General features: G+C 42.7%; 1 protein-coding gene across 1 annotated transcript; it reads right to left on the bottom strand.

Annotated features, from left to right (window-relative positions):
• Nucleotides 1-8,294: 8,294 nt before the first annotated feature.
• ZC3HAV1L (zinc finger CCCH-type containing, antiviral 1 like) lies at nucleotides 8,295-27,144 on the bottom strand. The gene is made up of 4 exons (XM_061414853.1): nucleotides 22,667-27,144; nucleotides 21,393-21,528; nucleotides 14,640-14,898; nucleotides 8,295-12,325 (listed from the first exon to the last, which is right to left on the bottom strand). Exons 1-4 carry the CDS (start codon nucleotides 23,032-23,034, stop codon nucleotides 12,198-12,200), a joined length of 891 nt encoding a protein of 296 aa, XP_061270837.1. The 5' UTR covers nucleotides 23,035-27,144; the 3' UTR covers nucleotides 8,295-12,197.
• Nucleotides 27,145-27,225: the final 81 nt, after the last annotated feature.

The following is a 27,225-nucleotide window of genomic DNA, read 5'->3' on the forward strand; positions in this document are numbered from 1 at the left end:
TGTAGGTCATCACAGAGTGCCAGGCTGGGCTCCCTGAAACACAGATTTCAGATGAAGACAGATCTGACTTTGAATACTGTTTTGTCATTTAATAACCACATAACTCGGAGAAGGCAATGGCACCCCACTTCAGTACTCTTGCCTGGAAAATCCCATGGATGGAGGAGCCTAGTAGGCTGTAGTCCATGGGGTTGCTAGGAGTCGGACACGACTGAGCGACTTCACTTTCACTTTTCACTTTCATGCATTGGAGAAGGAAATGGCAACCCACTCCAGTGTTCTTGCCTGGAGAATCCCAGGGACGGGGAGCCTGGTGGGCTGCCGTCTCTGGGGTCGCACAGAGTTGGACACGACTGAAGTGACTTAGCAGCAGCAGCAGCAGCAACCACATAACTTTGAGCATGACTTTTCTGAGCCTTGATTTCTCTGCCTAAAAATGAAAATGTTAATACCTACTTGATAGTGTTGGATGAAAAAGATAGAGAGTTGGGTAAGTCACTCAGTATTGTTACCTGCATCTAATTATATACAATAATTATTGTTGCTCAATTCTTTGCTAGAATTTCATTGAAGAATGTTGTAACCATGTTCAAAAGTGAAATTGGCTTCTAATAGAATTTTTAATGAATTTTCCTTATCAGTTTTAAGAATAGCACCTATTTAACTCACAGAATTAATTTGGGATTATGCCATATTTCTCACTTTTCAAAAAATAACTTTAATTTTTTATTACACATTGCAGAAAAGGCAGAATATACCAAAAAGCAAAGTTATGCCCTATAATCTCACCACCCCAAAAGAAGCACTGTTAACATTAGACTGAATATTCTTCCAGACACTACAAATGCATATGTGTGCGCATGTATGCATGCACGTGTGTGCACACACACACACAATACTAATATAAAATTGGGTTCACGCTGTAGATAAGATTTTGTTTCATTCAACACTATATTATGAATATCTTCCCACCTTAGTAAATACTTGCAGACATCATTTTTAATGGTGGCATTGTATTCCCAGATATGAACCTAAGTTGTTCAGGAGTTCCCTAATGTTGGACATACAGGTGGTTTCCAATATTTTACCATTATAGGCAATGCTGCATCAGACACTGTGTTCGATGTTTTTTTAGCCTGTGTCCATCCCGCACTCTCCACCATGCTATTTGCTTCAGGAAGCTGACCTTTGCCAGACTTCATCGTTGACCTTCCTTTTTATCTGGCCTCCTGTGGGTTCAATCAATGGGAACAAGCAATTAGACAACAGAGAAAAGGGAGACAAGGGTATTTATTCCCCAGGTCCTCCCTAAAGGGCTTCTAGTTGTTGGTGTCCATGAGTGAAAGAACTTGACTGTACCCAGTGGGAGGTTCTCTCCTGTGGCTACTCTCCCTGGGCTCCTGTAACAGGCCCTCACCTCGCACCTTCATGATCAGGTTGGCACCCTCATCACCGCTAGCCCATGTACTCCACTGACCCCGGTAGGTTTCCCTTCACCTGACCATGTTTCTGTAAATAGTCCTTCACTAAATTCACCCCACTTATCCAGTTTAAGTGTGCCATGTCTTTCTCACCACAACCCTAACAAACATAAACAACTTTGCAAGTAAATCCCTCTACGTGTTTTTTATTATTATCACATGATAAATTTCTGACACTGAAGTTATTTGATCAATGACATGTGTATTTTTAAGACCTTTTATGAGCTTGCCAACTTGTCTTCCAGTGGACGCTTTCCCCACAGTGCCTGATAGTGACAGCCTTCAAGCCCCTTGTCCAACTGGGTATTATCATTTTGTTACCTTTTGCTGCATTCGTAAACGTTTCTATAATATGGAGGTCATCTTATCTTTGAAAGTGTGTTTTGGGGTTAGAGATTACCTATTAATCATCGCAGTCTGTTTGTTTTGGCTGTTCTTACATAACTTTCTGTGTTTTCCTCTGCCACACCTATTATAAATTGACATGCTAGCCCACAATTGGCCTTTAGGAATTTGTTAAAATGTATGTGATTTCATCTTATCCATTTGTATGGGGGCCATTCCTTCCCTCATGCTCTTTCCAAAGTGAATTCGTTTTTGTGTCACGTCTCTCTTCGAAGAATCTTGTCACTCTTTGGATTTCAGTGAAGTTGACTGACTTGTGACCACAGCTCTCTTTACGAGCCCAAGAAAGGTTATGGTGATTCCCTGGTGGTCCAGTGGTTAAGACCCAGCACTTTCATTGCCAGGCCCAGGCCCTGGGTGGGGAAACAAGATCCTGCAAGCTGGGTGGAACAGCCAAAAAAGAAATGAAAGCTTTAAAAAGGACAGAAAAGTTATGATTTTGTAGGTGATCTGGCTTTTTCTTGCGACTTTCTGCATCACGAGGTTCAAGTGCAACTCCCCATTCAATTTTTAGTTAAATTTAGTTAAATCTTAAGGATTCTTTAATAAAAATAAAACATCAAACTATTCAATACCCAATTCAGTGTCCATGTAATGCCTAAAGACTCAATATCTTGTCTCATGTATTACTGGAAAACTACTTTATAAATGTTGAAGAGTAGTATGGCTTGTTTAATAATGAAAAATGTTCTCCAGCCTCTGTGTGCACTAGCAGCAAATACTATTTGATTTGTGTCTGCAGAACTGCTGATTGGAACACAAAGAGGAAGGGAAATGGACACTGGAAACTACTGGGAAATGTTATTTTATTTTGAAAGATTCTATTGCATCCCCTCTGACAAGCAGGACTTGACAAGTTCGTTTGTTTTTGCTTATGTTCATGTTCGCACAAGTGAAATCCTTTGCAAAGCCTAAAACCATACCTGTCTCCACTGTTGGCAGGGGTACAACCCACAGACCTGCACAGCGTTTAGAAGCGATCACTTTGTTTTGCTGCAACAAGTTAGTTGCTACATCCCGGAACTTTGTTGGGTCATGAGGGATCTTTCGTTGCAGCGCAAGGATTCTCTAGTTGTGGCGTGTGGGCTCAGTTGCTCCACCACATGTGGGATCCTAGTTCCCCAGTCAGGGATCAGACCCAAGTACGCTGCTTTACAAGGTGGCTTCTCAACCAACCACGGGACCACCAGGGAGGTTCTGCGATCACCTTTTGTGTGAGGACATAGTGTAAGAGAGGTAGAGAAAGATTTTCCTGGGACCTAAAAAGATGTAAATCGTCAGCAGAGGAGCTTCTAAAGTCGAGGCCCAGTGCAGAGACACCCTTACCCAGTTCTAAGGGCAGTACTGATCTAACTCATCTCTGTCTAACTCATCTCTGTTTGGATAATTAAATAAGGTAGCCTATTTAAAGGACTTAGGGAACTTCCCAGGCAGTCCAGTGGTTAAGACACCACACTTTCAACGCAAGGGCATGCGAGCACGCTAAATCGCTTCAGTCGTGTCTGACTCTCTGTGACCCCATGGACTGCAGCCTGCCAGACTCCTCTGTCCAGGCAAGAATACTGGAGTGGGTTGCCATGCCCTCCTCCAGGGGATCTTGGTCAAGGCTTCAATCCCTGGTCAGAGAACTAAGATCCCACATGCTGCGTGGCCAAAAAATAAATCAATTAAATATGTTTTAAAAAGGACTTAGGACTTTCCTGTCACACAGGAAAGGTACAATGAAGGGAAGCTGTTATAATTATCACTATTTCTTATCACCGATGAAACCCATTAGCTCAACATATCTTAAAGATCCTGATTTCAGTCCCTGTGGCCTTTTGTTTGGATTTCAAGTCCCGAAATAATTCTATTTGATATTTCTTTCAATGTTTACCCCTTCTTGGTTGCTTAAAGCATTCTTTATAAGTTCAGCAAGTTAAAATATTTATTCAGGTTTCTTATTTTAAATGATAGTACTTGACAGGACCCCAGGTGTACTTTTGAACTTCAAGCACAACTTATTTGTTTCCAGTCCTAGGAAATGCTCTTCTATTACAATGCTGTTTATGCAGCTAGACTAGCACTTTCTCAGAAATTCTTAATCTTCAGTTGTATTTCTGTGTTCTGTTGCCTAATTTTGCTAGTCATACTATAACTCTTCTTACTCAATCCCTCTGTGTCTTAAATTTGATTTTTAATTAATCTTCAGCATTGCTGATTAGATATAGTATCAGCTACTATCAGTAGCTCAGTCGTGTCCGACTCTTTGCGACCCCATGAATCGCAGCACGCCAGGCCTCCCTGTCCATCACCAACTCCCGGAGTTCAGTCAGACTCACGTCCATCGAGTCAGTAAGCACAAACAATTCAGTATTATCTTAATTTTTATAGCACTTACAAATACATTAAAATATTTTTCATCCTAATCTGTTTTTCCTCTAGCATTTTCATGAGATCCCAAGTAGATCTAACATTCTGCTTACGATTTAATACTTCCATAATTACTTTGGGTATTGTTCTTTTTGTAAGATAACTTTTTTCCCCTCAGGCTATTTTCTCCCTTCCCTCATTCAATGAGTGTTTTTCTACTGCTTTTTGATGTTGAGGTTTTTGTTTCAAATGCTTTCACTGGTATTTTAGGAGATCTTGTCAGTTTCAGCAGATACTACAAAAAAAAGTGTGCTTGCATTTTATCGGTAGGGCATCAATTCTATCTCAGAAACAAGCTAAAAAAAATGTAAATTCAATCTTGTTTAGGGCATCAACCATGTTAGAAACCTTCAGTTCACGTGATCAACCTTTGAGATTAAAAAAAATAGTAACAAATGTAGAATCATTACTGTATTGTTCTTCTTAATATTAACATAATTAATTCTATCAATATCTTTATAAAATATTTTAACTAAATGAATATGAACCAAGAAGCACAGTTAAGGAAAATGTTTTCAGCTCTTTTCCTTTTAAGAACAGACTTAGTTCCAGAGAACTGGCTCTTTGTGCCACCTACTTGCACAAGAGCCTTTCCTTACTGAGAAGTTTCACCAGTAATTGGTCAAATATCAGACTGATCTTATTGAACTGTGGAAGGGTAATCACTGGAATAAATCTCTGTGTCCTGTTTGTGAACGTCCTAGTTCATTATGCTCAGTAGACTGTGACCACCGGCATTGTTCTGGGTTTGGTTTCTTTTTTCCAATTTCATGCCATTAAAAAAAAAAAAAAAACTTTTATTGTGTTTATCAAAAAAATAATTGTAATTATTTTTTAAAAATCATATAGACAATAAAGTAATTGAATCAATAATGAATAGTCCTCCAAAACAGAAAGCAAGAGACCCAGAAGGGTTCATGGGTGAATTATACCAAACATTTAAGAAAAAAATTATGCCAATTCTGTACCGTCTCATTCAGAGAATAGAAGCAGAGGAAATAATTAGTAACTTATTCTACGAAGCCAACATTAACCTAATACCAAAACCAGATAAAGCTACTATAAGAAAACTTCCTGAATGGCTCATTAGGTAAAGAATCTGCCTGCAATGCAAGAGACACAGGAGACTCAGTTTTGATCCCTGGGTCAGGAAGATCCCCTAGAGAAGGAAATGGCACCCATTTCAGTATTCTTGCCTGGAGAATCGCATGGACAGAGGAGCCTGGTAAGCTACAGTCCAGTGGGTCACAGAGTCAAACATGACTGAGCGACTAAGCACACACAGATCAATATCTCTTGTGAATGCAGATCCAAAAGTCCTCAACAAAATATTAACAAGTTGAATCCAAAAACGTCCAAAAAAATTATACACCATGACCAAGTGGGATTTATCACAGATACACAAGACGACTGGGTCCACATTTGAAAATCAATTACTGTAATCTATCACATTGACAGACTAAAAAAGAAAAATCACATGATTATATCGATAGATGCAGAAGAAACATTTGATAAAATCCAACTCTCAGTGATGAAAACTCTCAGTAAACTGGAGTGGAAGGGAACTTTCTCAAGTTGATAAAGATTGTCTACAAAAAATCTACAGCTAACATCATACTAAATGGTGAGAAATTCAAAGCTTTAAGACAAGAATGTCCCTTCTCAGCACTTCTTTTCAATATAGAACTGAAGTCCTTGCTAATGTGGTAAGGCAAGAAAAGGGTGGTACAGTCACTTTGGAAGACAGTTTGGTGGTTTCTCATGAAACTTTTACCATATGATCTAGCAATTATACTTCTTGGTATTTACCCAGTGATGTTGAAAAAGTATGTCCACACACAAACCTCAACATGGACATATTTAGCAGTTTTAGTCATAATTACAAAATTGGAAGCAACCAAGATGTCCTTCAGTAGGTGGATGGATAAACTGCGGTACATTCAGACAATGGAATATTATACAGCACTATAAAGAAATGAGCCCCCAGAGACATGGAGGAACCTAAATGCATATTACTAAGTGAAAGAAACCAATCTAAAAAAACTATGTACTGTACAATTCCAACTATATAACATTCTAGAAAAAGCAAAACCATGGAAACAATCAAAAGATCAGTGTTTGCCAAGTTGGGGAAGGGAGATGATAGGCAAAGTGCAGAGACTTTTTAAGGCAGTAAAAATATTCTGTATGGCCCCTGGTGGCTCAGATGGTAAAGAACTCACCTGCAATGCAAGGGCCGCAGGAGAGGCAGGTTCAATCCCTGGGTCAGGAAGATCCCCTGGGGAAGGGAATGGCAACCCACTCCAGTGTTCTTGCCTGGGAAATCCCACGGATAGAGCAGCCTGGCAGGCTACAGTCCATGGGGTGGCAGAGTCATACACAACTGAAGAGACTGAATACATACACATTATTAATATAACGATGGATATATGTTATTATACTTTTATCTAAACCTATAGAGTACACAACACTAAGAGTGAACCCTAAGGTAAACCATGGACCTTAGATGATTCAGATGTGTAAAAGTAAATTTTGTTGTTGTTCAGTCTCTAAGTTGTGTTCAACTCTGTGCAACCCCAAGGACTGTAGACTGACAGGCTCCTCTGTCCATGTGGCTTTCCAGGCAAGAAGACTGGAATGGGTTGCCATTTCCTTCTCCAGAAAGGAGGTACATTCTTGCTAAAAAATATACTATTCTGGGAAGTGATGTTCATAATGGGAGAGACTATGCATGTATGGGAGCTGAGGGTATATGAGAAATCTCTACCTTCCTCTCATAAATATAAAACTACTCTAAAAAAAATCATGTACTAAAATATAATAATAAATGCCCAACCATAGAACTATGATTAAATAAATGATACCTTAAAAATATAATGCAGCTATCAAATATGAGTGCTTTCTATTGTGTGGGGGGAATGCTGACAAAACATCAATCCAGAAGTGCATAATATGACGTTGCACTTACGGTATACTCTCAATGTTTAAGAATATATGCATAAGGGACTTCCCTGGTGGTCCAGTGGCTAAGTATCCACCTTCCAAAGCAGGGGATGCAGGGCCAAGCCCTGGTCGAGGAACTAAGATCCCACATGCTGCAGGGCAACTAAGACTGCAAGCCACAAATACTGAGCCACGTGCCACTAGAGAGACGCCCCTGCTACACCACAGAGCCCACGTTCCACGACTAAGACCTGAGGCAGTCAAATAAACAAATACTTGAAAAAATGTTTATGAAACAAGATTGAGAAAATATCCTAAATTATCAACAGTGATCATCTCTACATGGTTGTATTATGCGTGCATATGTCTTCTCTTCAGAGAAGGCAATGGCAAGCCACTCCAGTACTCTTGCCTAGAAAATCCCATGGATGGAGGAGCCTGGTGGGCTGCAGTCCATGGGGTCGCTAGGAGTCGGACACGACTGAGCGACTTCACTTTCACTTTTCACTTTCACACAATGGAGAAGGCAATGGCAACCCACTCCAGTGTTCTTGCCTAGAAAATCCCATGGATGGAGGAGCCTGGTGGGCTGCCGTCTATGGGGTCGCACAGAGTCAGACACAACTGAAGCGACTTAGCAGCAGCATGTCTTCTCTCTTACTACTTAATTTTTGTACTCTCCAAAACATCTACAATGATATGTTTTTCTCCCCAAAAAATCTTTTGGAAAAATATTCCCAAATAATAATACAGTAATTAAATGATACAGAAATCCATTATTTTAAAGTTAATAATGAATGTGAGGGGATGGATGTGCTAACTAGCTTTATCGTGGTAAACAGTTTGAAATATATACATGTATACAGATGGATCAGATCATCTTATACATCTTAAACTGACACAATGTTATATGTCAGTTACATCTCAATAAAGCTGGACAAATATTTTAATAAGAATTATAATAACATTACACATCAATTCACAAAAAGTCAAAACAGTACCTAGAATATTTTTTTCAGAATATAGCAATAAAAGGAACTTACTACACACACATAATATATAAATGAACTTTATTTATGAATGTTTAGATGTATATACTTGAAAATTACCAAATAAGATAAAACAATACATTAAAAGAATATATACCATTATCAAGTGGAGCTTACTCAAGAATTTAAAGATGCTTTAATATCATGAAAACCATTAATATAATAATAGTAGGTGATTTAAATGATTAAAATTATGATTATATCGAAAGATACCAATTCCTACCAAAAGCCTTCAATAAACAAGAATAAAAGATGCTATTTCCCTTATTATAATAGAGAATATTTATTTAAAGCCAACAATTAACTTCATATTTAATGAAGAAATATCCAAAATATGCTATTACAGTTTTATTTAACCAAAGATATAACAGAAATACATGAACAGATAAATACAAACCATCTAATACTGATAGGATGAAGACAATTCATCTAAAGACAAATACTTTGAAAATCAATAGCATTCTAATGATAGAGAGTCCCCATACTGAGTAGCAATACTGACATATTTAGCCAGGACAGAATTTATGCAATAAGGTATATTCGAGATCTAGACAAAAACATGAACAAATTATAAAGAAAGAAATCAAGAAATATGTCAATAATGTAGACTTTATTCCTTGATGGAAGGAATTAGCATCATAAACATAGGTCATAAAGAGGTACTTTTAGACCTAGACAATGCAAATTGAAGTATCAAAAGGGTGTTTACTTTATATAAGACATTCCTTATGGGAAAAATATTTTTTAGTATTAAAAATATGTGAGGAGAAAGAGAATCAATGAAGAGCAATATGATACTGACTCAATAGATGAAAATGAAGAGTTTAATTCATTGTATGGCAAAAAATATTTAACTACCAAGTGTATAATTTTGCAAGAAGAATAAATAATGTCTTTGCTCAAAGCCAGGGAATAAAAACACAAAGCATTGCAATGTAATGTAGTAAGTGCTAGAGCTTGGAGAACACGAGGAGAACTGCCTGTCTTGGGGTCAGGAAAGGCTAACCTGGAATCTTAAAGAACCTAATTTTGCCAGGTTTTGAGGCAGGAGGAAGGAAAGAGCGTTATTTAGAAGAAGCATCACTTACAAACAGAATCACAAGATAAAATGGCACATTCCAAAAACTGCAAGTAGGTCAATTCACAAAATACTGACCTGCATTTTAAAAACTCAACTAAAAGTCAATATTTAAAAATCAGCAAACCGCTCATAAAAATTTCTGGATTTTTGGCTTCTTTTAAGAAATTGGACGATATGTCAAATTGGGTCCCACATTCCCACGTGGAAGCAGGTGGCAGGTGCCCCTTTCAGATGGGACAATGTGCCACAGCACTTCCTCTCTCCTCCCATTCCTCTCACATCCATCTCACTTTGTCCATTTACCTTAACTTTCTAGTCCCTGTAGGGATTTGAGTTTTACGACTTCTACTCTCCATAATGGGGACCACTGAAGGTATGGCAGAAAAAAGCAATGCCATTAGGTCTGCATTTCAAAAGGTTAACCAGGCAGCAAAGGGAGAGAAGGGTGGTAAGGAGATCAATGACAACAGGAAAGGCCTGCTGTATGAAAAACTACAATGGCACTACCACCCTTGAAGTTCACGTTACAATGGGGCTACCAACTCTTACCACAAAATTCTCACAAGACAGGACTTGAAAACCACAGCTCAAGTCATTTGGTGCGGACACTTCAACATTAAGAACAAAAGGAGGAACAAGTCTGAAGGAAAGTCAGTCATTCAATTTAGGGTATTTGGAATTGACGGAGCCTATAGATGTGCAGCTTCATCTAAGCCCTGATGGACTGCCAAAGAAAACTCTAACCTGATAACTCTCCAACAGCTGACTCATCAAATTAAAATAAGAGAGACAGGTACGAGTACATAAAATGTTTATACAGAATGACTACTAATGGAACAAAGATTAAAACGGAATATTACAGAATTGAATAAAATATTGCAACAAAGATTAGAGAGTCAATAACTTGACTCTCTAATATGTATAAAGGCATAATTATAAGAAATACAAAAATAAAATTTTAAAAAGATATACAAAAAGAATACAATAATGTACAAATCTACCAAAGATGTAAAGAATATGCTTCTATATGCTACACTGTTTCCATTAAGGATTTAACATGGCTTACAAAAGAAATATAATAGTAAAATAATAAAATGTAAGTGATAATAAAATGTGAAGATTTTTCTTAAAAAGTTATCACCAGAAGAAATCATAACAAAGAAAAAAGAAACAAGATATGCAAAACCTAAGAGTTTTCAGAAATACTGTTGTTGGCAATCAAAGTGAAGGGATTAGCATTAAGTTGCATGGCTCTTTATTGTCCATCAGAAGAAAACAGCACTTTCTCACTTTACAAAGGACATATTTACTCATTTCCCTCAAAGGAAAAGAAAAATTTTCATGATTAAAAGTTTTCTAAATTAAATAAATTTAGCTGATGAAAAGCTCACCAATTTGGCCTATTCTTCAAATGTTATGTTATTGCCAGACAGTTAAATTTTTTAAAAAAGAAAGAAAACAACTTTACACACCAATATTTGGGCTATTACGACAACAAACACAGTAAAGAAACTCACAAAGCTGATCTCTGTGGTATCCCTTGGTGAAAACAAAGAACCAAACATGGGGTATAACTCAACAGAGACAGCTGGGTAGGCAGGGGCAGAGAGAAAGGAGGAAGCAGGAAGTCAGTACTGAATGGGCGAGGTATTTAGATTTCTGATGGTTTGTCTTAATCACAGAAAGAATGGACACAACTTGGAGGAATGTATGAGCTACACTTCCTTCACACTGTAGGAATCTGAGCTTTGGTAAAAGTTTAATAAGAAATGGAGAGTAGAGAGTGAGGTAGAAATCTCCGGTGAGCACCCGAAAGTTAAATTCTCTGTGGAGTTGGCTGAGGGTGGATCCGCAAGGGCTGGATATCATATCATATACAGCCATCATCATTTTATAAAAACTTTAAGGAGCCTAATTAAAGGCTAACTCACATCAGCACAGAGGAGGGCTCCAGCAATTCAAGGGCACGTACAAACCGTACAAAATAAAGACATATAGAAAGAAGACACACAGAAAAGAATTTACTGGCGTACAGATATAGATAATATATTTTTGACTCATGCCCCCTGCAGTGGAAATGCAGAGTCCTAACCACTGGACCACCAGGGAATTCCTGCATATATTTTTAAAGAAATTAAAATCAAGAGTTATCATTCAGCAACTATATAGGTGAAGCAAAAGCAAAGAATAACTTAAAAATTAATATTATGTGGATTTTAAGAAGAGCTGTATTCAAAATTTGTTGGGAAGAATCAGAATATCCCAGAATAATGGGACTAGTGAAGCAAAGGATGATATATGAGTGTATCTGTGCATAAAAATGATGATGCTTGATAAATGTGAACACATATGGAGAAATGCTTATGGACTATTAAAAAAAAAAAGCAGCATGAAGTGTGTGTACTCTCTGAACACCACAAGGTGAACTCTGTATACAGACGTATAGATAGGCACTTGGTTGGGTTGCAGAACAGGTCAGCAGGAGTCTGTCTCTTTAAGAGCTCTAGCCAGCCAGCCTGGGAAGGCTCTCCAGAACTGCAGGATTTGCCCAGACTGACCTCATCTCCCTCCAGGTTTTACCTCTCTTAGCCTGTTTAACATCCAACCTCACTCACCCCCAACCACTCAGCCCCAATTTCATCCTCCCAATCTGACATTTTCTCCTTTCCCATCTTCTCTCATTCTCACCACAACCTGTGAGGTAGGTATTATTATGGCTATTATTAATAAACAATTAAGTGAATGAACAGTTACAAATCGAATCTCAACAGAAGCTTTGTTTTTAGACCTTCCGATTGGACAATCTTCTTATCTTGCTGACGTCCCTTAAGGTTTGCCTGCACGCGGCTTCTTGGCTGACGCAGCAGGGCCAGAGACCAGAGGTCGGGCCTCTGCACCCCCAGCTACGTGTCCTCCTCGTTTCTCAAGGTCCTGGGAATGCTCAGCAGGAGAAGCTGAATTAAAACAGAAGAAGAAAGAGATGAGGTTTCCTAAGATACTCCTTTATCACTCAAAATTTCATTTTATGTTGGGACCATCAGCCCAAGCTAGTCAGATCTCTGGTAAAACTCCCAACGCTCTGGATTTAGAGAGTTCATGTCTTCTGGATTAAAAAAATTACATATGTACTTATATACTCGACAGCAAGCAGAAAGTCACAATTCATAGTTAGGAGAGACCCATTAAACAAGACCAGATGAAGACAGGGACAGGCCCTCCTCATCAAATAGTTTGGGAGGGCCTTGCCACCATTCAGGGACCCACCAACACAGCCTCTGACACTGATACATACAGAGTCCTCCCTATCTTCAAGCCACCACTCATCAGGTCATTCTCTACTATTCCAACACAAGGAACTTCCATGTTAAAGCTTAGAGGCTCTGATTCTGGATATCTGGTTTTTCCGTCAGCAATTCTTCCAAGCCTACTACCCCCTGATTTTCAGCTATAAGCAAATCTCATGGAATAAATACCCTCACACTATAATTAAAAGAAGACCAAACCACACTTGGTTGTTGTTTAGTCGCTAAGTTGTGTCCGACTCTTTTTCAACTTCATGAACTGAAGTCCGCCAGGCTCCTCTGTCCATGGGATTTCCCAGGCAAGAATACTGGAGTGGGTTACCATTTCCTTCTCCAGGGGATCTTCCCGACCCAGGGATTGAACCCAAATCTCCTGCATTGGTAGGTGGATTCTTTACCGCTGAGCCACCAGGGAAGCTCACACTTTATAGACCTTAATAAAGGATAGACTATGCAGCAATATGGGATGATATTTATGATGCTGTATAACATGAGAACGAAAGGTACTAAACTGCTGCAGACTCTGACCACCACTGGACTGGTATTTTCTAGTAATAGGACTGAAGGGCCTGTAATTAAATGGATTCAGAAAACAAAGATCATGGCATCTGGTCCCATCACTTCATGGGAAATAGATGGGGAAACAGTGGAAACAGTGTCAGACTTTATTTTGGGGGCTCCAAAATCACTGCAGATGGTGACTGCAGCCATGAAATTAAAAGACGCTTACTCCTTGGAAGGAAAGTTATGACCAACCTAGATAGCATATTCAAAAGCAGAGACATTACTTTGCCAACAAAGGTCTGTCTAGTCAAGACTATGGTTTTTCCAGTGGTCATGTATGGATGTGAGAGTTGGACTGTGAAGAAAGCTGAGCGCCGAAGAGTTGATGCTTTTGAACTGTGGTGTTGGAGAAGACTCTTGAGAGTCCCTTGGACTGCAAGGAGATCCAACCAGTCCATTCTGAAGGAGATCAGCCCTGGGATTTCTTTGGAAGGAATGATGCTAAAGCTGAAACTCCAGTACTTTGGCCACCTCATGTGAAGAGCTGACTCATTGGAAAAGACTCTGATGCTGGGAGGGATTGGGGGCAGGAGGAGAAGGGGACGACAGAGGATGAGATGGCTGGATGGCATCACTGACTCGATGGATGTGAGTTTGAGTGAACTCTAGGAGTTGGTGATGGACAGAGAGGCCTGGCGTGCTGCGATTCATGGGGTCGCAAAGAGTCGAACACGACTGAGCAACTGAACTGAACTGAAGTGAATTATTGTGGATTAGGGTGAGTCATATGTGATTTTTATTTCTACTCTCTATTTTCCAAATTCTTCTGTAGTGTGCTTAAAATTTCCTAAAAATTTAATAAAAAAATTTTTAATTCAACTTAATAAAAGAAAGCCATCTCTACATTATCCTTATGTTTCCAGTATGGATAACTATATATGTTTCTAGCCCACCTTCCTCCTCTTTTTTCCTGGTGGTTTAGTCGCTAAGGCATGTCCGACTCTTGCAACCCCACTGACTGTAGCTTGCTAGGCTCCTCTGTCCATGGGATCTCCAGGCAAGAATACTGGAGTGGGTTGCCATTTCCTTCTCCAGAGGATCTTCCCGACCCAGAAATCGAACCCAGGTATCCTACATTGCAGGTAGATTCTTTACTGACTGAGCTACGAGGGAAGCCCTCTTTTTTCCTAACAAAGAGGTTAAGGCTGTTCTTCCTACTTCCTGATCCCCAACTTACCAAGAAGCTACACTGTCCAAACACTTGGGGGCAGTGCTGAAAATAAACTCGAACCCGACCCTCCCTCCTTTGGTTAGAAGCACAGTTCGATATCATAGAACACTGACTGATGAAGCCTCCCAAGGACCCAGCAGCCATCAACCTACAAAGTGCTTTTTCCCCAGACTCACTTCCAGCTCAGCACTACACTGTGGATAGTGTTTTGTTCATCTCTGATAGCCTCACCTTTATTTTCTAGCATCTTGTGCAGCTTCATGTGCTTGTAGGTGGAAATGATCTGAAAATTAACGACGCTTGAGATCTCCAGTTCTTGGTCCTGCAGCAGCTCCAGGGATGTAGCATGAATGAGTTGATGGGACCGCTTGCACTTCTGCAGCCTGCACTCTCCCCTGACGAAGGACTTGCACACGTGCAACTTGGTGCATTTATCCTTGAGGCTGCAGTAACCATAGAGGGCTTCACCTTTGTTGTAGAGCAAACAGACCTGGGACAGAAATGAAGCAACACTTAGGATGTTTGTTTTCACTGTATCTCAAGACAGTAAAGGACAGTATCTCTAAATGGCGCCCTCTGATCATTGATGGCTGTTGAAGTCCCCATGGGTGAAAGGCAGACGGGCATAAAACAGTTCCTCCACTCACATCTCTCCCGTGTAGACTCAGTGGCTCAGTCGTGTCTGACTCTTTGCCACCCCATGGACTGTAGCCCACCAGGCTCCTCTGTCCAAGGAGTTTTTCAGGCTGGAGCAGGTTGCCATTTCCTACCCCAAGGAATTTTCCTGACCCAGGGATTGAACCCACGTCTCTTGCCCTGGAAGGCAGATTCTTTACCACTGAGCCACCTGGGAAGGCCCTCATCTCTCCTAGCTGCAACTAACATTCAGCTGCCCCTCTCTGACCTTCACTCACAGTTGGCCTGCCCTCCTCTCCCAAAGCTGGTAGCCAATGAGTGACTTCTATGCAGGTACAAAAGGCTGGACCCTGCCTCAAAGCTAGAACCTCAAAGTTAGTAATATTTGCTCCCAAGCCTCTGTGTGAATCAGGTCAAGGCCATTCCATCTTGCTTGTAGCTCTCCCCTCCCACTATTTTACCTTACAGATTTTTCCCAAGGATCCCTTCTTCAATATATCACACATACCTCAATCCCTATGTCAGCCTCTGCCTCCAGGGAAACCAATCTGGACAGGCAGCGTGATCAGATAATTTATTATCCAGACAAGGGCATTTTTAAAGGAGCACTATTAATATTTGCATTGGGACCAGACATTGTGTACCTCCTGACAAGATGCAATAGGAAATAGGACCTTTTAGCAGGAAAATCTGACAAGGCTGGAAACCCCTCAGTCCCAGGTAAATGGGGACCATTAGTCACCCTAACAATATACCACATGTACAAAAAATTTTTGCTGCATAATTCAAGCCTAAATCCAATCAAAGCTCCAGATCAATCAATTTACAGTAAATTCAGGAACATGTTAAATGATACTAGAGGAACACGTTAGTCAAACCTAAAATGTGTGCAATTCTACTGGACACAAATGACCAGATGACCAGAGACTGACACCACAAATGATATCAAAGAACAACGGGGTGGTTGCCCAAGGACAGAGAGGTGGAGGATGGGTAAAATAGCGCAAGGGAATTAAGAGGTACAAGCTTCCCATCTTAAAGGAAGTCACACAAATATAATATACAGCATAAAAACATGGTCAATATTGTATGGAGTGATGCCATCCAACACATCATTGATTTACTGGACATGAATGAACTTGGGCAAACTTGGGCTCACAAAGAGTCGGATACAACTTGGCGACTGAACAACAACAACAAAAATTGTATGGAGACAGATGGTTATTAGACTTATTTGGTGATCATTTCATAATGTATTTAAACATGATGCATGCGAAACTAACATACTACTTACTGTACATCAATTATATCTCAATCAATAAATTTTTTAAATGGCTTCCTACCTGCAACTGTGATGCCAATTTTCTGAAATGAACACACAATTTTAGTGCAATTCCTACTTCCCCCAAAGAATTCCTATAAAACAGTTTTAGGAATTCAAATGACTGTAAAAACTTACCTGAAAAAGGAAACAAGTGAGAATTGATTAAAGGAAAAATGTTTGAAAAAGAGTTAAGGGCATAGAGACTTACAACATCATATCTTAAAATATAACATACTTTCATTAAACAGTATAATACTGGTTCCAGAATGTACAGGAGATCAAAGAAAATAGATCCCAGATCTAGCCCCCAAATCAGAATAATCTGTTCCTTCAAGATACATTAAAGTTGAGCAATAGATCCGTAAGGGCTTAATACTCTCTTGTAGAAGACTTACCGAACATTCTGATTTTGTGAGTTTTTTACATTTTTATTTGAATGCTTTTATTTTTTTAAAAAATGATTCTGGTTTCCTATTTCTTCTTGAATAAATATTGACATGCAATATTTTTCTAGAGATCTGCCCATTTCATGAAAGTTTTCAAATGTATCAGCAAAGTATATTTTCATATTTCCAATGTGTGTGTTTTCCAACACCACCAAGCAATTATCAGCGGACACTGACCAGGTGTCCCACAAATTTAACTCAAGTCTGACATGATCTCCAGGAGACAGACTTGGAGTGGCGTCAGGTCACACAGTTTAAGGGATAGGGCTTGGTCCCACAAGCCTAGGACTTCCCTGGTAGCTCAGTGGGTAAAAAAAAAAAATCTACCTGCAGTGCAGGAGACCCGGGTTCGATCCCTGGATCGGGAAGATCCTCTGGAGAAGGGAATAGCAAGCCACTCCAGTATTGTTGCCTGGAAAATCCCATGGACAGAGAAGCCTAGCAGGCTATACAGTCCACTGGATCACAAGGATACGACTTAGCGACTAAACCACCACTCACAAGCCTGACCTCACTTCAGATACAAATCATAAGTCCAGGTTAACACCTGTGCTTTTGATCTTTCAGCTATAGATTAGAAGTTCCCACAACCCCTTCCCTGTGTCCAATTAATTTGCTAGAAAGGCTCACATAACTCAAAGACACATTTTATTTGCTAAATTTCCAGTTTATTATCCCTGCAGACTGCAGCCTGCCAGGCTCCTCTGTCCATGGGATTTCCCAAGCAAAAATACTAGAGTGAATCGCCGTTCCCTTCTCAGGGGATCTTCCTAACCCAAGGATCGAACTGGCGTCTCCTAGACCTCCTCCTGCACTGGCAGGCCAGTTCTTTACCACTAGCACCAGCAGGGAAGTATCAAAGGATATAACTCAGGAACAGCTGGATGGAAGAGACACAAAGGGCATGGGGGAGGGGTATAGCTTCCAGACTCTCTATGGCCACCACTCTCCCAGGACCTCCATGTGTTCACCAGCCTGAAAGCTCTCTAAAACCCATCCTTTTGGGGTTTTATGGAGGCTTCCTTGATTAAATCACTGGCCACTGGTAACTGAACTCAACCTCAAGACCCGCTACCCTCCCAGGACTGGAGGTGGGACTGAAAGTTCCAACCTTCTAATCACGTAACTGGTTCTTCAGGAAACCAGTCCCCGTGTCACCTAGGAACTTTTCAAAAGTCATCACATGAACATAACAAAAGTAATATTTTATTGCTCTCAACATTCAGGAAATTTCAAGAGTTTTAGGAACTCTGTGCCAGAGACAGAGATGAAGAGCAAATATATATTTCTTATTATAAATCATAATATCACAATATTTGGGCTTTCCAGGTGGCACCAGTGGTAAAGAACCTGCCTGCCAATGCAGAAGAAGTAAGAGATGCAGGCTCCATCCCTGGGTCGGGAAGATACCCTGGAAGAGGGCATGGCAACACACTCCAGTACTCTTGCCTGGAGAATCCCATGGATAGAGGAGCCATAGTGGTCCATAGTCCATAGGGTCATACAGAGTTAGACACAACTGAAGCAACTTAGCATGTCCATACACACTGCGATATGTGGGCCCGCTGGTTTTTTTGTGGGGGGGTGCACCACATGGCACGCAGGATCTTAGTTCCCCATTCAGGGATGGAACTTGCGCCCCTTGCAATGGAAGTGCAGGGTCCTAACCACTGAACCACCAGGGAAGTCCCACCCCTTACTGATGTTTTACATATACTGGACCTGCACTATGTGCTGAATCTTTGGGAGAGAGGTAAAAAGGGATCATCAGGTATTTTCACACATGAGACTCGAGGTACCATTTCTGCCTCACCCACCTGCTTGTCCATGGTCCCTGCTGTCTAAGTGGCCGTGTTTTGCATCACATGACTGTGCTGTGTGCTAAGTCGCCTCAGTTGTGTCCAACTCTTTGCGACCCCATGGACTGTAGCCCACCAGGCTCCTCTGTCCATGAGATTCTCTAGGCAAGGATACTGGAGTGGGTTGCCATGCCCTCCTCCAGGGGATCTTCCCTACCCAGGGATCGAACCAGGGTCTCATTATGTCTCCTGCATTGGCAGGCGGGTTCTCAACCACTAGCACCACCTGGGAAGCCCCCATGACACACACTACCAGCTTCAGATGATCAACGTGAAGGCAGGCTCCTGTCATAAATGCAGCCAACCCATCAGCTGCTCACAGAACACTGACATAGACTAATACAACAGAATGAGGCTGGACCCAGACACTCGGGGAGAAGCCATAAAGAAAAAAATTCAGTAAGTTTAACAATATAAAAACGCTACGTTTCTATTAGTCAAAAAAAAAAAATCCATAAACACTAAAGGTAAGTAGAAGTGCGCTCTCCCCTAGGTGCCGCATCCTTCTCTCCCTTCCTGCCAAGCACCTGCTCCAGCTGCTGCTGGGACTGCATCAGGCAACATGGCTAGAACGAATCTGGCTCATGACATACCAAACCTGGCTTCAGAACCTGAAATCAGAAAGCACATGGACACCTAGTAGAAGCCTGTTGGCTCCTAAGGCTGACTCCAGACTTCTGAGTATAGACTGCTGCCTGGTGGGCAGCCTCTACCAATTACCAATTTTTGAGCTCTACCCGTTTTTGAGCTACCAAAGATTCTAGCTCAACCCCCCCCCCCACCTTCTGAATTTCTTCCCTGTAGACCCTGAAATTCCTCTGAGTTAAAGTGGGACCACAATCATGAGCTACTCTGTTTTCCTAACATCCTCCCTTCTTCCCATCCCCTTTCTGGCAAGGTGTGTGTGTGTGATAAGTCATTTCAGTCATGTCTGACTCTTTGCAACCCTATGGACTGTAGCCCATCAGGCTCCTCTGTCCTTGGGATTCTCCAGGCAAGGGTACTGGAGTGGGTTGCCATGCCCTCCTCCAGGGGATTTTCCTGACCCAGGGATGGACCCTGTGTCTCATTATGTCTCCTAAAGTGGCAAGCAGGTTCTTTACCACTAGCGCCACCAACATAGAAAGTGTCTATGACAGAATCATTGTGCTAGATTAGAAAACTCTACTTTTAATTGGAGACTTCTTGTAATATCTTCTTTGGTGATTCCAACCCTTTTTTTTTTGAAAATTCTTTGTGTATAGCTAAACAGATATAAGTGTGCTAATTTTGCCATTATAGCAGTTATGATGAGTACTTTTTAACCATTTGAAACCACATTATGGAGTTGTGAAGCAATTAAAATTAATGTCTCAGTTCAGTTCAGTTAAGTCTCTCAGTCCTGTCTGACTCTTTGGGACCCCATGAATCACAGCACACCAGGCCTCCCTGTCCATCACCAACTCCCTGAGTTCACTCAGACTCACATCCATCGACTCAGTGATGCCATCCAGCCATCTCATCCTCTGTCGTCCCCTTCTCCTCCTGCCCCCAATCCCTCCCAGCATCAGAGTCTTTTCCAATGAGTCAACTCTTCACATGAGGTGGTCAAAGTACTGGAGTTTCAGCTTTAGCATCATTCCTTCCAAAGAAATCCCAGGGCTGATCTCCTTCAGAATGGACTGGTTGGATCTCCTTGCAGTCCAAGGGACTCTCAAGAGTCTTCTCCAACACCACAGTTCAAAAGCATCAACTCTTCGGTGCTCAGCCTTCTTCACAGTCCAACTCTCACATCCATACATGACCACTGGAAAACCATAGCCTTGACTAGACGGACCTTTGTTGGCAAAGTAATGTCTCTGCTTTTCAATATGCTATCTAGGTTGGTCATAACTTTCCTTCCAAGAAGTAAGCGTCTTTTAATTTCATGGCTGCAGTCACCATCTGCAGTGATTTTGGAGCCCCAAAAATAAAGTCTGACACTGTTTCCACTGTTTCCCCATCTATTTCCCATGAAGTGATGGGACCGGATGCCATGATCTTCGTTTTCTAAATGTTGAGCTTTAAGCCAACTTTTTCACTCTCCTCTTTCACTTTCATCAAGAGGCTTTTTAGTTCCTCTTCACTTTCTGCCATAAGTGTGGTGTCATCTGCATATCTGAGGTTATTGAAATTAATGTCTAAAGCCCCCCAAAATAAATGGGGGCGAATACTTGTAACAAATGTGACCCAAAAAGGGATTTGTAGTTAAAGATATCTTATGAATTAACAGAAAAAGACAAATGCCTGGATAGAAAAACCAGCAAAAGTATAAACAGGTAATTTACAAAACCAAGGCTTCATAATCAGACAAAACTAAACTCAAATCTGCCATTTACTATGTGACCTTGGGCAAGTTATTTAATCAAACCTCAGTTGCCTCACCTGTAAAACGGGAACAGGCATACTTCACTCACCAGTTACTAATAGCTTAAGATAATTGAACTACCAATAATTAGCATTCAGTAAGAACTCAAAAAAAAAAAAAATTCCACAAACCATTATTATTATTTCTATCCCACACAGGTCCATCATTCCTTGTATGTCAAGATGTATCAAAGCCCAATAAAATCAGAGAGTCCAGGAAGGTCACCACTTTACCACACCTGCCCCCTTCCCCTCAGGCTGTCCTGGGCAAGCAAACATTTGATGTTCTTCTCCAACTCTTTTCACGAATTTGGGCAATATGAGGGCGACTCACCTCTGGTAGAAGGCAGGGGTCATTCTGTAAAAGCAGGACCCGAAGCTGGGCCTCGTTGAGACCAAACAGTCCCTGTTTTTTCAGAACCTGGATGTTGACAGGCGTGTGAATATCATGAGAAAGCGTGCAGGTAGACCTAGAACCACAAAGGTCTGGATCAGAGGCCCAGATGAGGATGGAGCCGGATCGTCAAATCCCTGTCCTCGGGTGGCTTTCAACTACAGTCTGGGGTGTATCCTGTGTGTTAGTCGTTCAGTCGTGTCCCACTCTTTGCGACGCTATGGACTGTAGCCCGTTGCTATTGCCTTCTCCAGGAAATCTTCCTGCCTCAGGGACTGAATCCCCGTCTCCCGCATTGCAGGCAGATTCTGCATTGCAGGCAGATTCTTTACGGTCCAAGCCACCAGGGAAACCCTGGACCCCCTTACGGTCTAGTAAGCTCTGATAATAAGAAAGCTGGGATAAAGTAACTCCCCTCCCAAAGCCATTTCAGGCTGAACAAAGACACTTTACGGCCAAGGGGACCCTCTCCCCCAGTCACCTGCTTTGACGGAGGGTCCCAGCCGGTGGGGTCTGCAGACGTCTGCACTGGCCTTCTCCACCCCAAACGGCTGCCCAGCCCACCATCCCCCAACCTTAAAAAGAATGCATGCCTCCTCCCCCACCCACTTCGGGGCGCTCGAGACGACCAAGGAAGACTGGAGTCAGGAGGCAGACTCAAACGACCTCACATAAATCACCCCACCCTCCGTTTCCTGGCGGGGGTCGACCTAGATCGCGCGTTCTAAACCCACAGAGCACAGACTCTCTTCTGCTGAAACTGTTTAAGTGGGAAAAGCCGATTTCTTCGACAAAGGATCCGTGAATTCCACGGGTCCGTAAATGGCGGCAAAAGGGCCCCTGAAGGAAAGGAACTCAAAAGTCCAGATTTATCCCGGCCCTGATGTGGAGGACGGGGGGCGGGGAGGGAGAAGAAGCTGCAAATTTGGGGCGGAGAGAGGTGATTGAGAAACCCAAATTGAGACGATCTTCCGTCTCGTTCCGCAGCTGGGAGCGCGGGGGAGGCCTCCGCCCGAAGGACGCGGAGGGGCCCCTTCCCCGGGCTTCCCTTCTGCCCTTCCAGAAGGGGTCGTCCGGCCCGGATCGACGACCCTCGTTCTCCTTTCCTTCTGGGTCCAGCTCCCGGCTGGACGGGTCAGGCCCGCGGCCTCCGCGCCGAGACCTTCGCGTCCCGCCCGCCGCCCCGCCCCGCCCCGCCCGGCCCGCAGCCTCACCAGCAGTCGCGGTTCGGGCACTTGCCCTGCATGTGGCGGCGGCAGAGGTGCAGCTGGTCGCAGCCCTGGCACTCGCCGCGCTGGTAGCGGGCGCAGAGGCGCGCAGAGGACACGGCCACCACCCGCCAGGCCGCAGGGCCGCCGCCGCCGCCGCCCGCGCCGGCCGCAACCTCGGCCTCGGCGTCCCACGGGCCCTCCCGCACCTCCACCTCCTGCAGCAGGAAGCGGTCGGGCCCGGCCTGGCGCAGCACGTCCCGCAGCCGGGCCTCGGAGAGCTCCACGTGGCCGCGCAGGTCCTGCAGGAACATGCGGCCGCCGTGGGCGCACAGCACTTTGGTGAGGAAGGAGCACACGGTGGGCTCCGCCATGGTCTCGGCCCGGCTCCCTGTGCGGAAATCCGAGGCGGGCAGACTCCTCCCAGTCACGTCCACGACTTCAAACCCGGTTCCCGGGAAGGGCCTGGGAAAGGGCGGGCGAGGGGCGGCCGTGCGAGAGAACAGCCCCGGGGCCCGGGGCCACCTGGGGCGCAGATCAGGCGAGGACAATCCTGATCCGGCGCCTGCTCTACGTCAGGCACCCTTGAAGGTTAAGTCCTCACCTCGAGGGACTTGTATAGTCGGAGGGAATTGGGAAATACTAGCAAGGGCTGCAAAGAAGATGGAACAGGTAATGTGGTAGAAGGTGTGGTAGCTGGGCGGCCTTAAGGAGGCGATCTCAGGACTTAGCCGCTAGCCACAGGTGGCTTTGGGGTGCTTGAAATGTGACCAGTTTGAAGTGGGATGTGTGAAATATACAAAGACTGGATTTGGAAGCTTTAGAATGGAGAAACTAAAATTTTATATTAACGATGTTAAATTGATAATATTTAAATAAAATGTTATAATTTCATCTGTTTCTTTCACTTCTAAGGCAGCTATGAGAAAATGTAAAGTTACACGCGAGGCTCACTTAATGCTTCTGTTAGACAGCACTGGTTTAGACCTGTAGGTTTGTTAAATGTTGGTGGCTTAGTCCTATCTGTCTCTTTGTAACCCCATGGACTGTAGCCTGCCAGGAATACAGTCTGTTCATGGAATTCTCCAGGCAAGAATGCTGGAGTGGGTTGCCATTCCCTTCTCCAGGGGATCTTCCCACCCAGGGATTGAACTCAGGTCTCCTGCATTACAGGCAGATTCTATACTGTCAGAGCCACCAGGGAAGGTTTGTTAAAGAGCTTTTTGCCCAAGGCCATGCTGATTTAATGAGCATTTTTTGAGCCAACTCTTAGTGCAGCCATGGAGTACTGAGATGGATAAAACATGATTGAGGAACTCACCTGGTCGAGTTGCTATCTTGCAAGGTGGTTGTGAAGATTAAATAAGTTAATGGCATGTGAAGAAGCTAAAGAGAAAGTCCACTGGCCAGATGCTCAAAGATCTTTTCTGCCATGTTAAGGAAGTTGGACTTCAGAAGACTTTGGGAAGCAACTGAAGGAATCTCAGCTGGGGAGTGACCCTCTGGCTAGAATGCTCCCAGGCATCCCTATCACCATCTAGTAGTCTTTTTGTCATTCAAAACTGAGCTTAAATGTCTTCTCTTTGGTAAGGCCTTTCCTAACCTCCCACTCTAAAGTAGCATCCTGGTCTCTGGATGGAACTTAGCGCTCAAGTTTTTCTTCTTGTTTATTTATATATTTGTAGAATTCAAGCTTGTGAGAGCAGAAATTTTGTGTTCCTTGCTGTATCCCCAGCACTTAAAAACAGTGCCAGGCTAGGGGCTTCCCTGGTGGCTCAGTGGTAAAGAATCCGCCTGCCAGTGCTGGGGACACAGGTTCTCTCACTCGTCCAGGAAGATTCCCATGTGCCAAGGAGCAACTAAGCCATGCACCACAACTACTGAGCCCACAGGTGGCAACTGCTGAAGCCCATGCGCCTAGAGCCTGTGCTCCAAAACAAGAGAAACCACTCCAATGAGAAGCCTGCGCACTGCACCTGAAGGCCTTCACGCAGCAGTGAAGACCCAGCACAGCCAAAAATAAATAAATAAATAAATCCTTTAAAAAAATCCCAAAAAACAGTGCTTGGCTATATTGTAGGATAAGTGTTTTTTTATGATTATTTAATGTTCTATTATTAAATTATATATAATATTACGTATAAATGTTATTTGATTTAATACTTATTTTTGGCTGTGCTGGGTCTTCATTGCCACTCGAGGGCTTTTTCTAGTTGTAGCTAGCAGCGGCTCCTCTTCATTGCAGTGCACAAACTTCCTGCTGCAGTGGCTTCTCTTGTTGCGGAGCACAGGCTTCAATAATTGCAGCACACAGGCTCAGTAGTTGTGGCTTAGTTGCTTCTTGGCACGTGGAATCTTCCTGGATCAGGGATCCAACCATTGTCCCTTGCACTGGAAGGCAGTTTTTTAACCTCTATACCACCAGGGAAGTCCCAGGATAGGTGTTTTTATTTTTATTTTTTTTAATTAGTAGTAGACAATTTTTCAAGCAGGAAATTAGAAGATAGTGAAATAAGCACCCATATATACCGATTTCCTCGAGTTATAAAATCTTAACACTTTGTCCTATTTTATGTGCCTGACTGTTTTGGCTGAGAATTTATAAGTTTCATTTTGTAGATATTTCTAGATGCTTCAATCCTAAATACTTCATTAGGCATGACTTTTAAAAATGGTAGATTTCCCTACATAATCTTTATTTTCATAATTAACAAAAGTATCTGTCATTTTCCTGAACACTTCTAATGTGGGATAGAAAGGTGTTTTGGAAAGATCTCTGGCCGTAATAAAGAATGGATTTCTAGAAAACCAAGACAGAATTAAGAAAAAAACAGAAGAGAAACAGCTGAGGGATTATTATCTTAATTTTTATTGTGTTGAGTTTGCAGTGAATGGTCCATGGGGAAGTGCTCAGTGGGCTGTTGAATTTACAGGTCAACAGCTTAAGAAAGATTGAAGAGAATATTGATTTGAGTGTCATCAGAGAATAAGGAAACTGGAGCTTTGACAGTTGATAAGCTCACTCAGCACAAATAAAGAAAAGCAGAGGTGGGAGGATCGAACCTTGGGGAGTAGCAACATCAAACATTTCTGAAAAACTTGAGAGCCTGCTATGACAAATAATCAAATAGAACGTATAACTAAATGGAAAAACTCAAAGTATTTGCTTGGTTTGATGTCACTTCTATATATTTGAGTGTGGGTGCTTTGACAGTGATGAGTTGGCTATATATTATTTCCATTGAGGTCCAAATCAAATGGCAGTTTTACTTTCACTTTAATTATATCTGTGGACATGAGTTTGGGTAAACTCCAGGAGTTGGTGATGGACAGGGAAGCCTGGCATGCTGTGGTTCATGGGGTTGCAAAGGCTCAGACACAACTGAGTGACTGAACTGCACTGAACTGAATGCTGCTGTATTTCCCAGGTGGCTCAGTGGTAAAGAATCAGCCTGCCAGTCTAGAAGACTCGGGTTCAATCCCTGGGTTGGGAAGATCCCCTGGAGGAGGAAGGTGCAACCTACTCCAGTATTCTAGACTGGAGAAATCCCATGGATAGAGAAGCCTGGCAGGCTACAGTCCATGGGGTCACAAAGAGTCATGCACAACTGAGCAGCACATGCTGCCATATAGATGTTTTCTGTCTCCACCCAAAGCTTTGTGATTAAAAACAAATGGTTGGGACTTCCTGGCAGTTAGGAAGTGCTAGTGCTAAGTCATTTCAGTCGTGTCCGACTCTTTGCAACCCCTCGGACTGCAGCCCGCCAGGCTCCTCTGTCCATGGGATTCTCCAGGCAAGAATACTGGAGTGGGTTGCCATTTCCTTCTCCAGGGGATCTTCCCGACCCAGGGATCGAACCCGTGTCTCTTTTGTCTCCTGCATTGGCCGGCAGGTTCTTTACCACTAGCACCACCCGGGAAGCCCTAGAAACTGCCTGCCAGTGCAGGGCACATGGGTTCTATCCCTGGTCCGGGAAGATTACACATGGCCTGGGGCAACTAAACCCATGTGCCTAGAGCCCGTGCTCCGAAACAAGAGAAGCCAATATGATGAGCCGCCCACGCTTTCTGCAACTAGAGAAGGCACACATGCAGAACAAAGACCCAGTGTCACCAAAAATAAATAAAAATACTCCTTCCTGAAAAAAAAAGAATGGAGAAGGACTTTTGAAGGCGTTACTAATTGGACAACTCTGCTGATCATTTACATTTTTAACTGCCTCCCACTGGCCCTGTTCCCACTCCTAAGGGGTGTCAGCAGTTTCCACTGTCTCCCTCTCCCCTAAACAGAAGATGTACCAACCCACTGCGGGCTTCTCCATCACCACCACCCAGTCTTCCCCTGGCGGTATGCTAAAGGCTCCTTGGTCACTGAGTCCAGGAATGATGAAGCCGGAAGGGGCAATTCACATCCTTTAGCCGCCCCGCCCCATTGAAAAAACAGGTGTCTGCAGGTGACTATCTTTTAGGAGATACCTGGAAATAGAGCAAATACAAGCAGTGGAGCCGAAGTTAATATTTATTTTCTTGTATTAGAATCTCAAATGGAGCTGGGAGGAGAATAA

This window comes from Bos javanicus, chromosome 4 (genome assembly GCF_032452875.1).
Source record: "Bos javanicus breed banteng chromosome 4, ARS-OSU_banteng_1.0, whole genome shotgun sequence".
NCBI classification, from domain to species: domain Eukaryota; kingdom Metazoa; phylum Chordata; class Mammalia; order Artiodactyla; family Bovidae; genus Bos; species Bos javanicus.

Excerpts from the sequence above, each read along its gene's own strand:
- ZC3HAV1L (XM_061414853.1), bottom strand. The coding sequence starts at position 23,034 with ATGGCGGAGCCCACCGTGTGCTCCTTCCTCACCAAAGTGCTGTGCGCC. Across the intron at positions 21,529-22,666 it reads TGCCCGAACCGCGACTGCTG|GTCTACCTGCACGCTTTCTC; the intron begins GTGAGGCTGCGG and ends TTGTGGTTCTAG. Across the intron at positions 12,326-14,639 it reads CAAGATGCTAGAAAATAAAG|CTTCTCCTGCTGAGCATTCC; the intron begins GTGAGGCTATCA and ends GTTTTAATTCAG.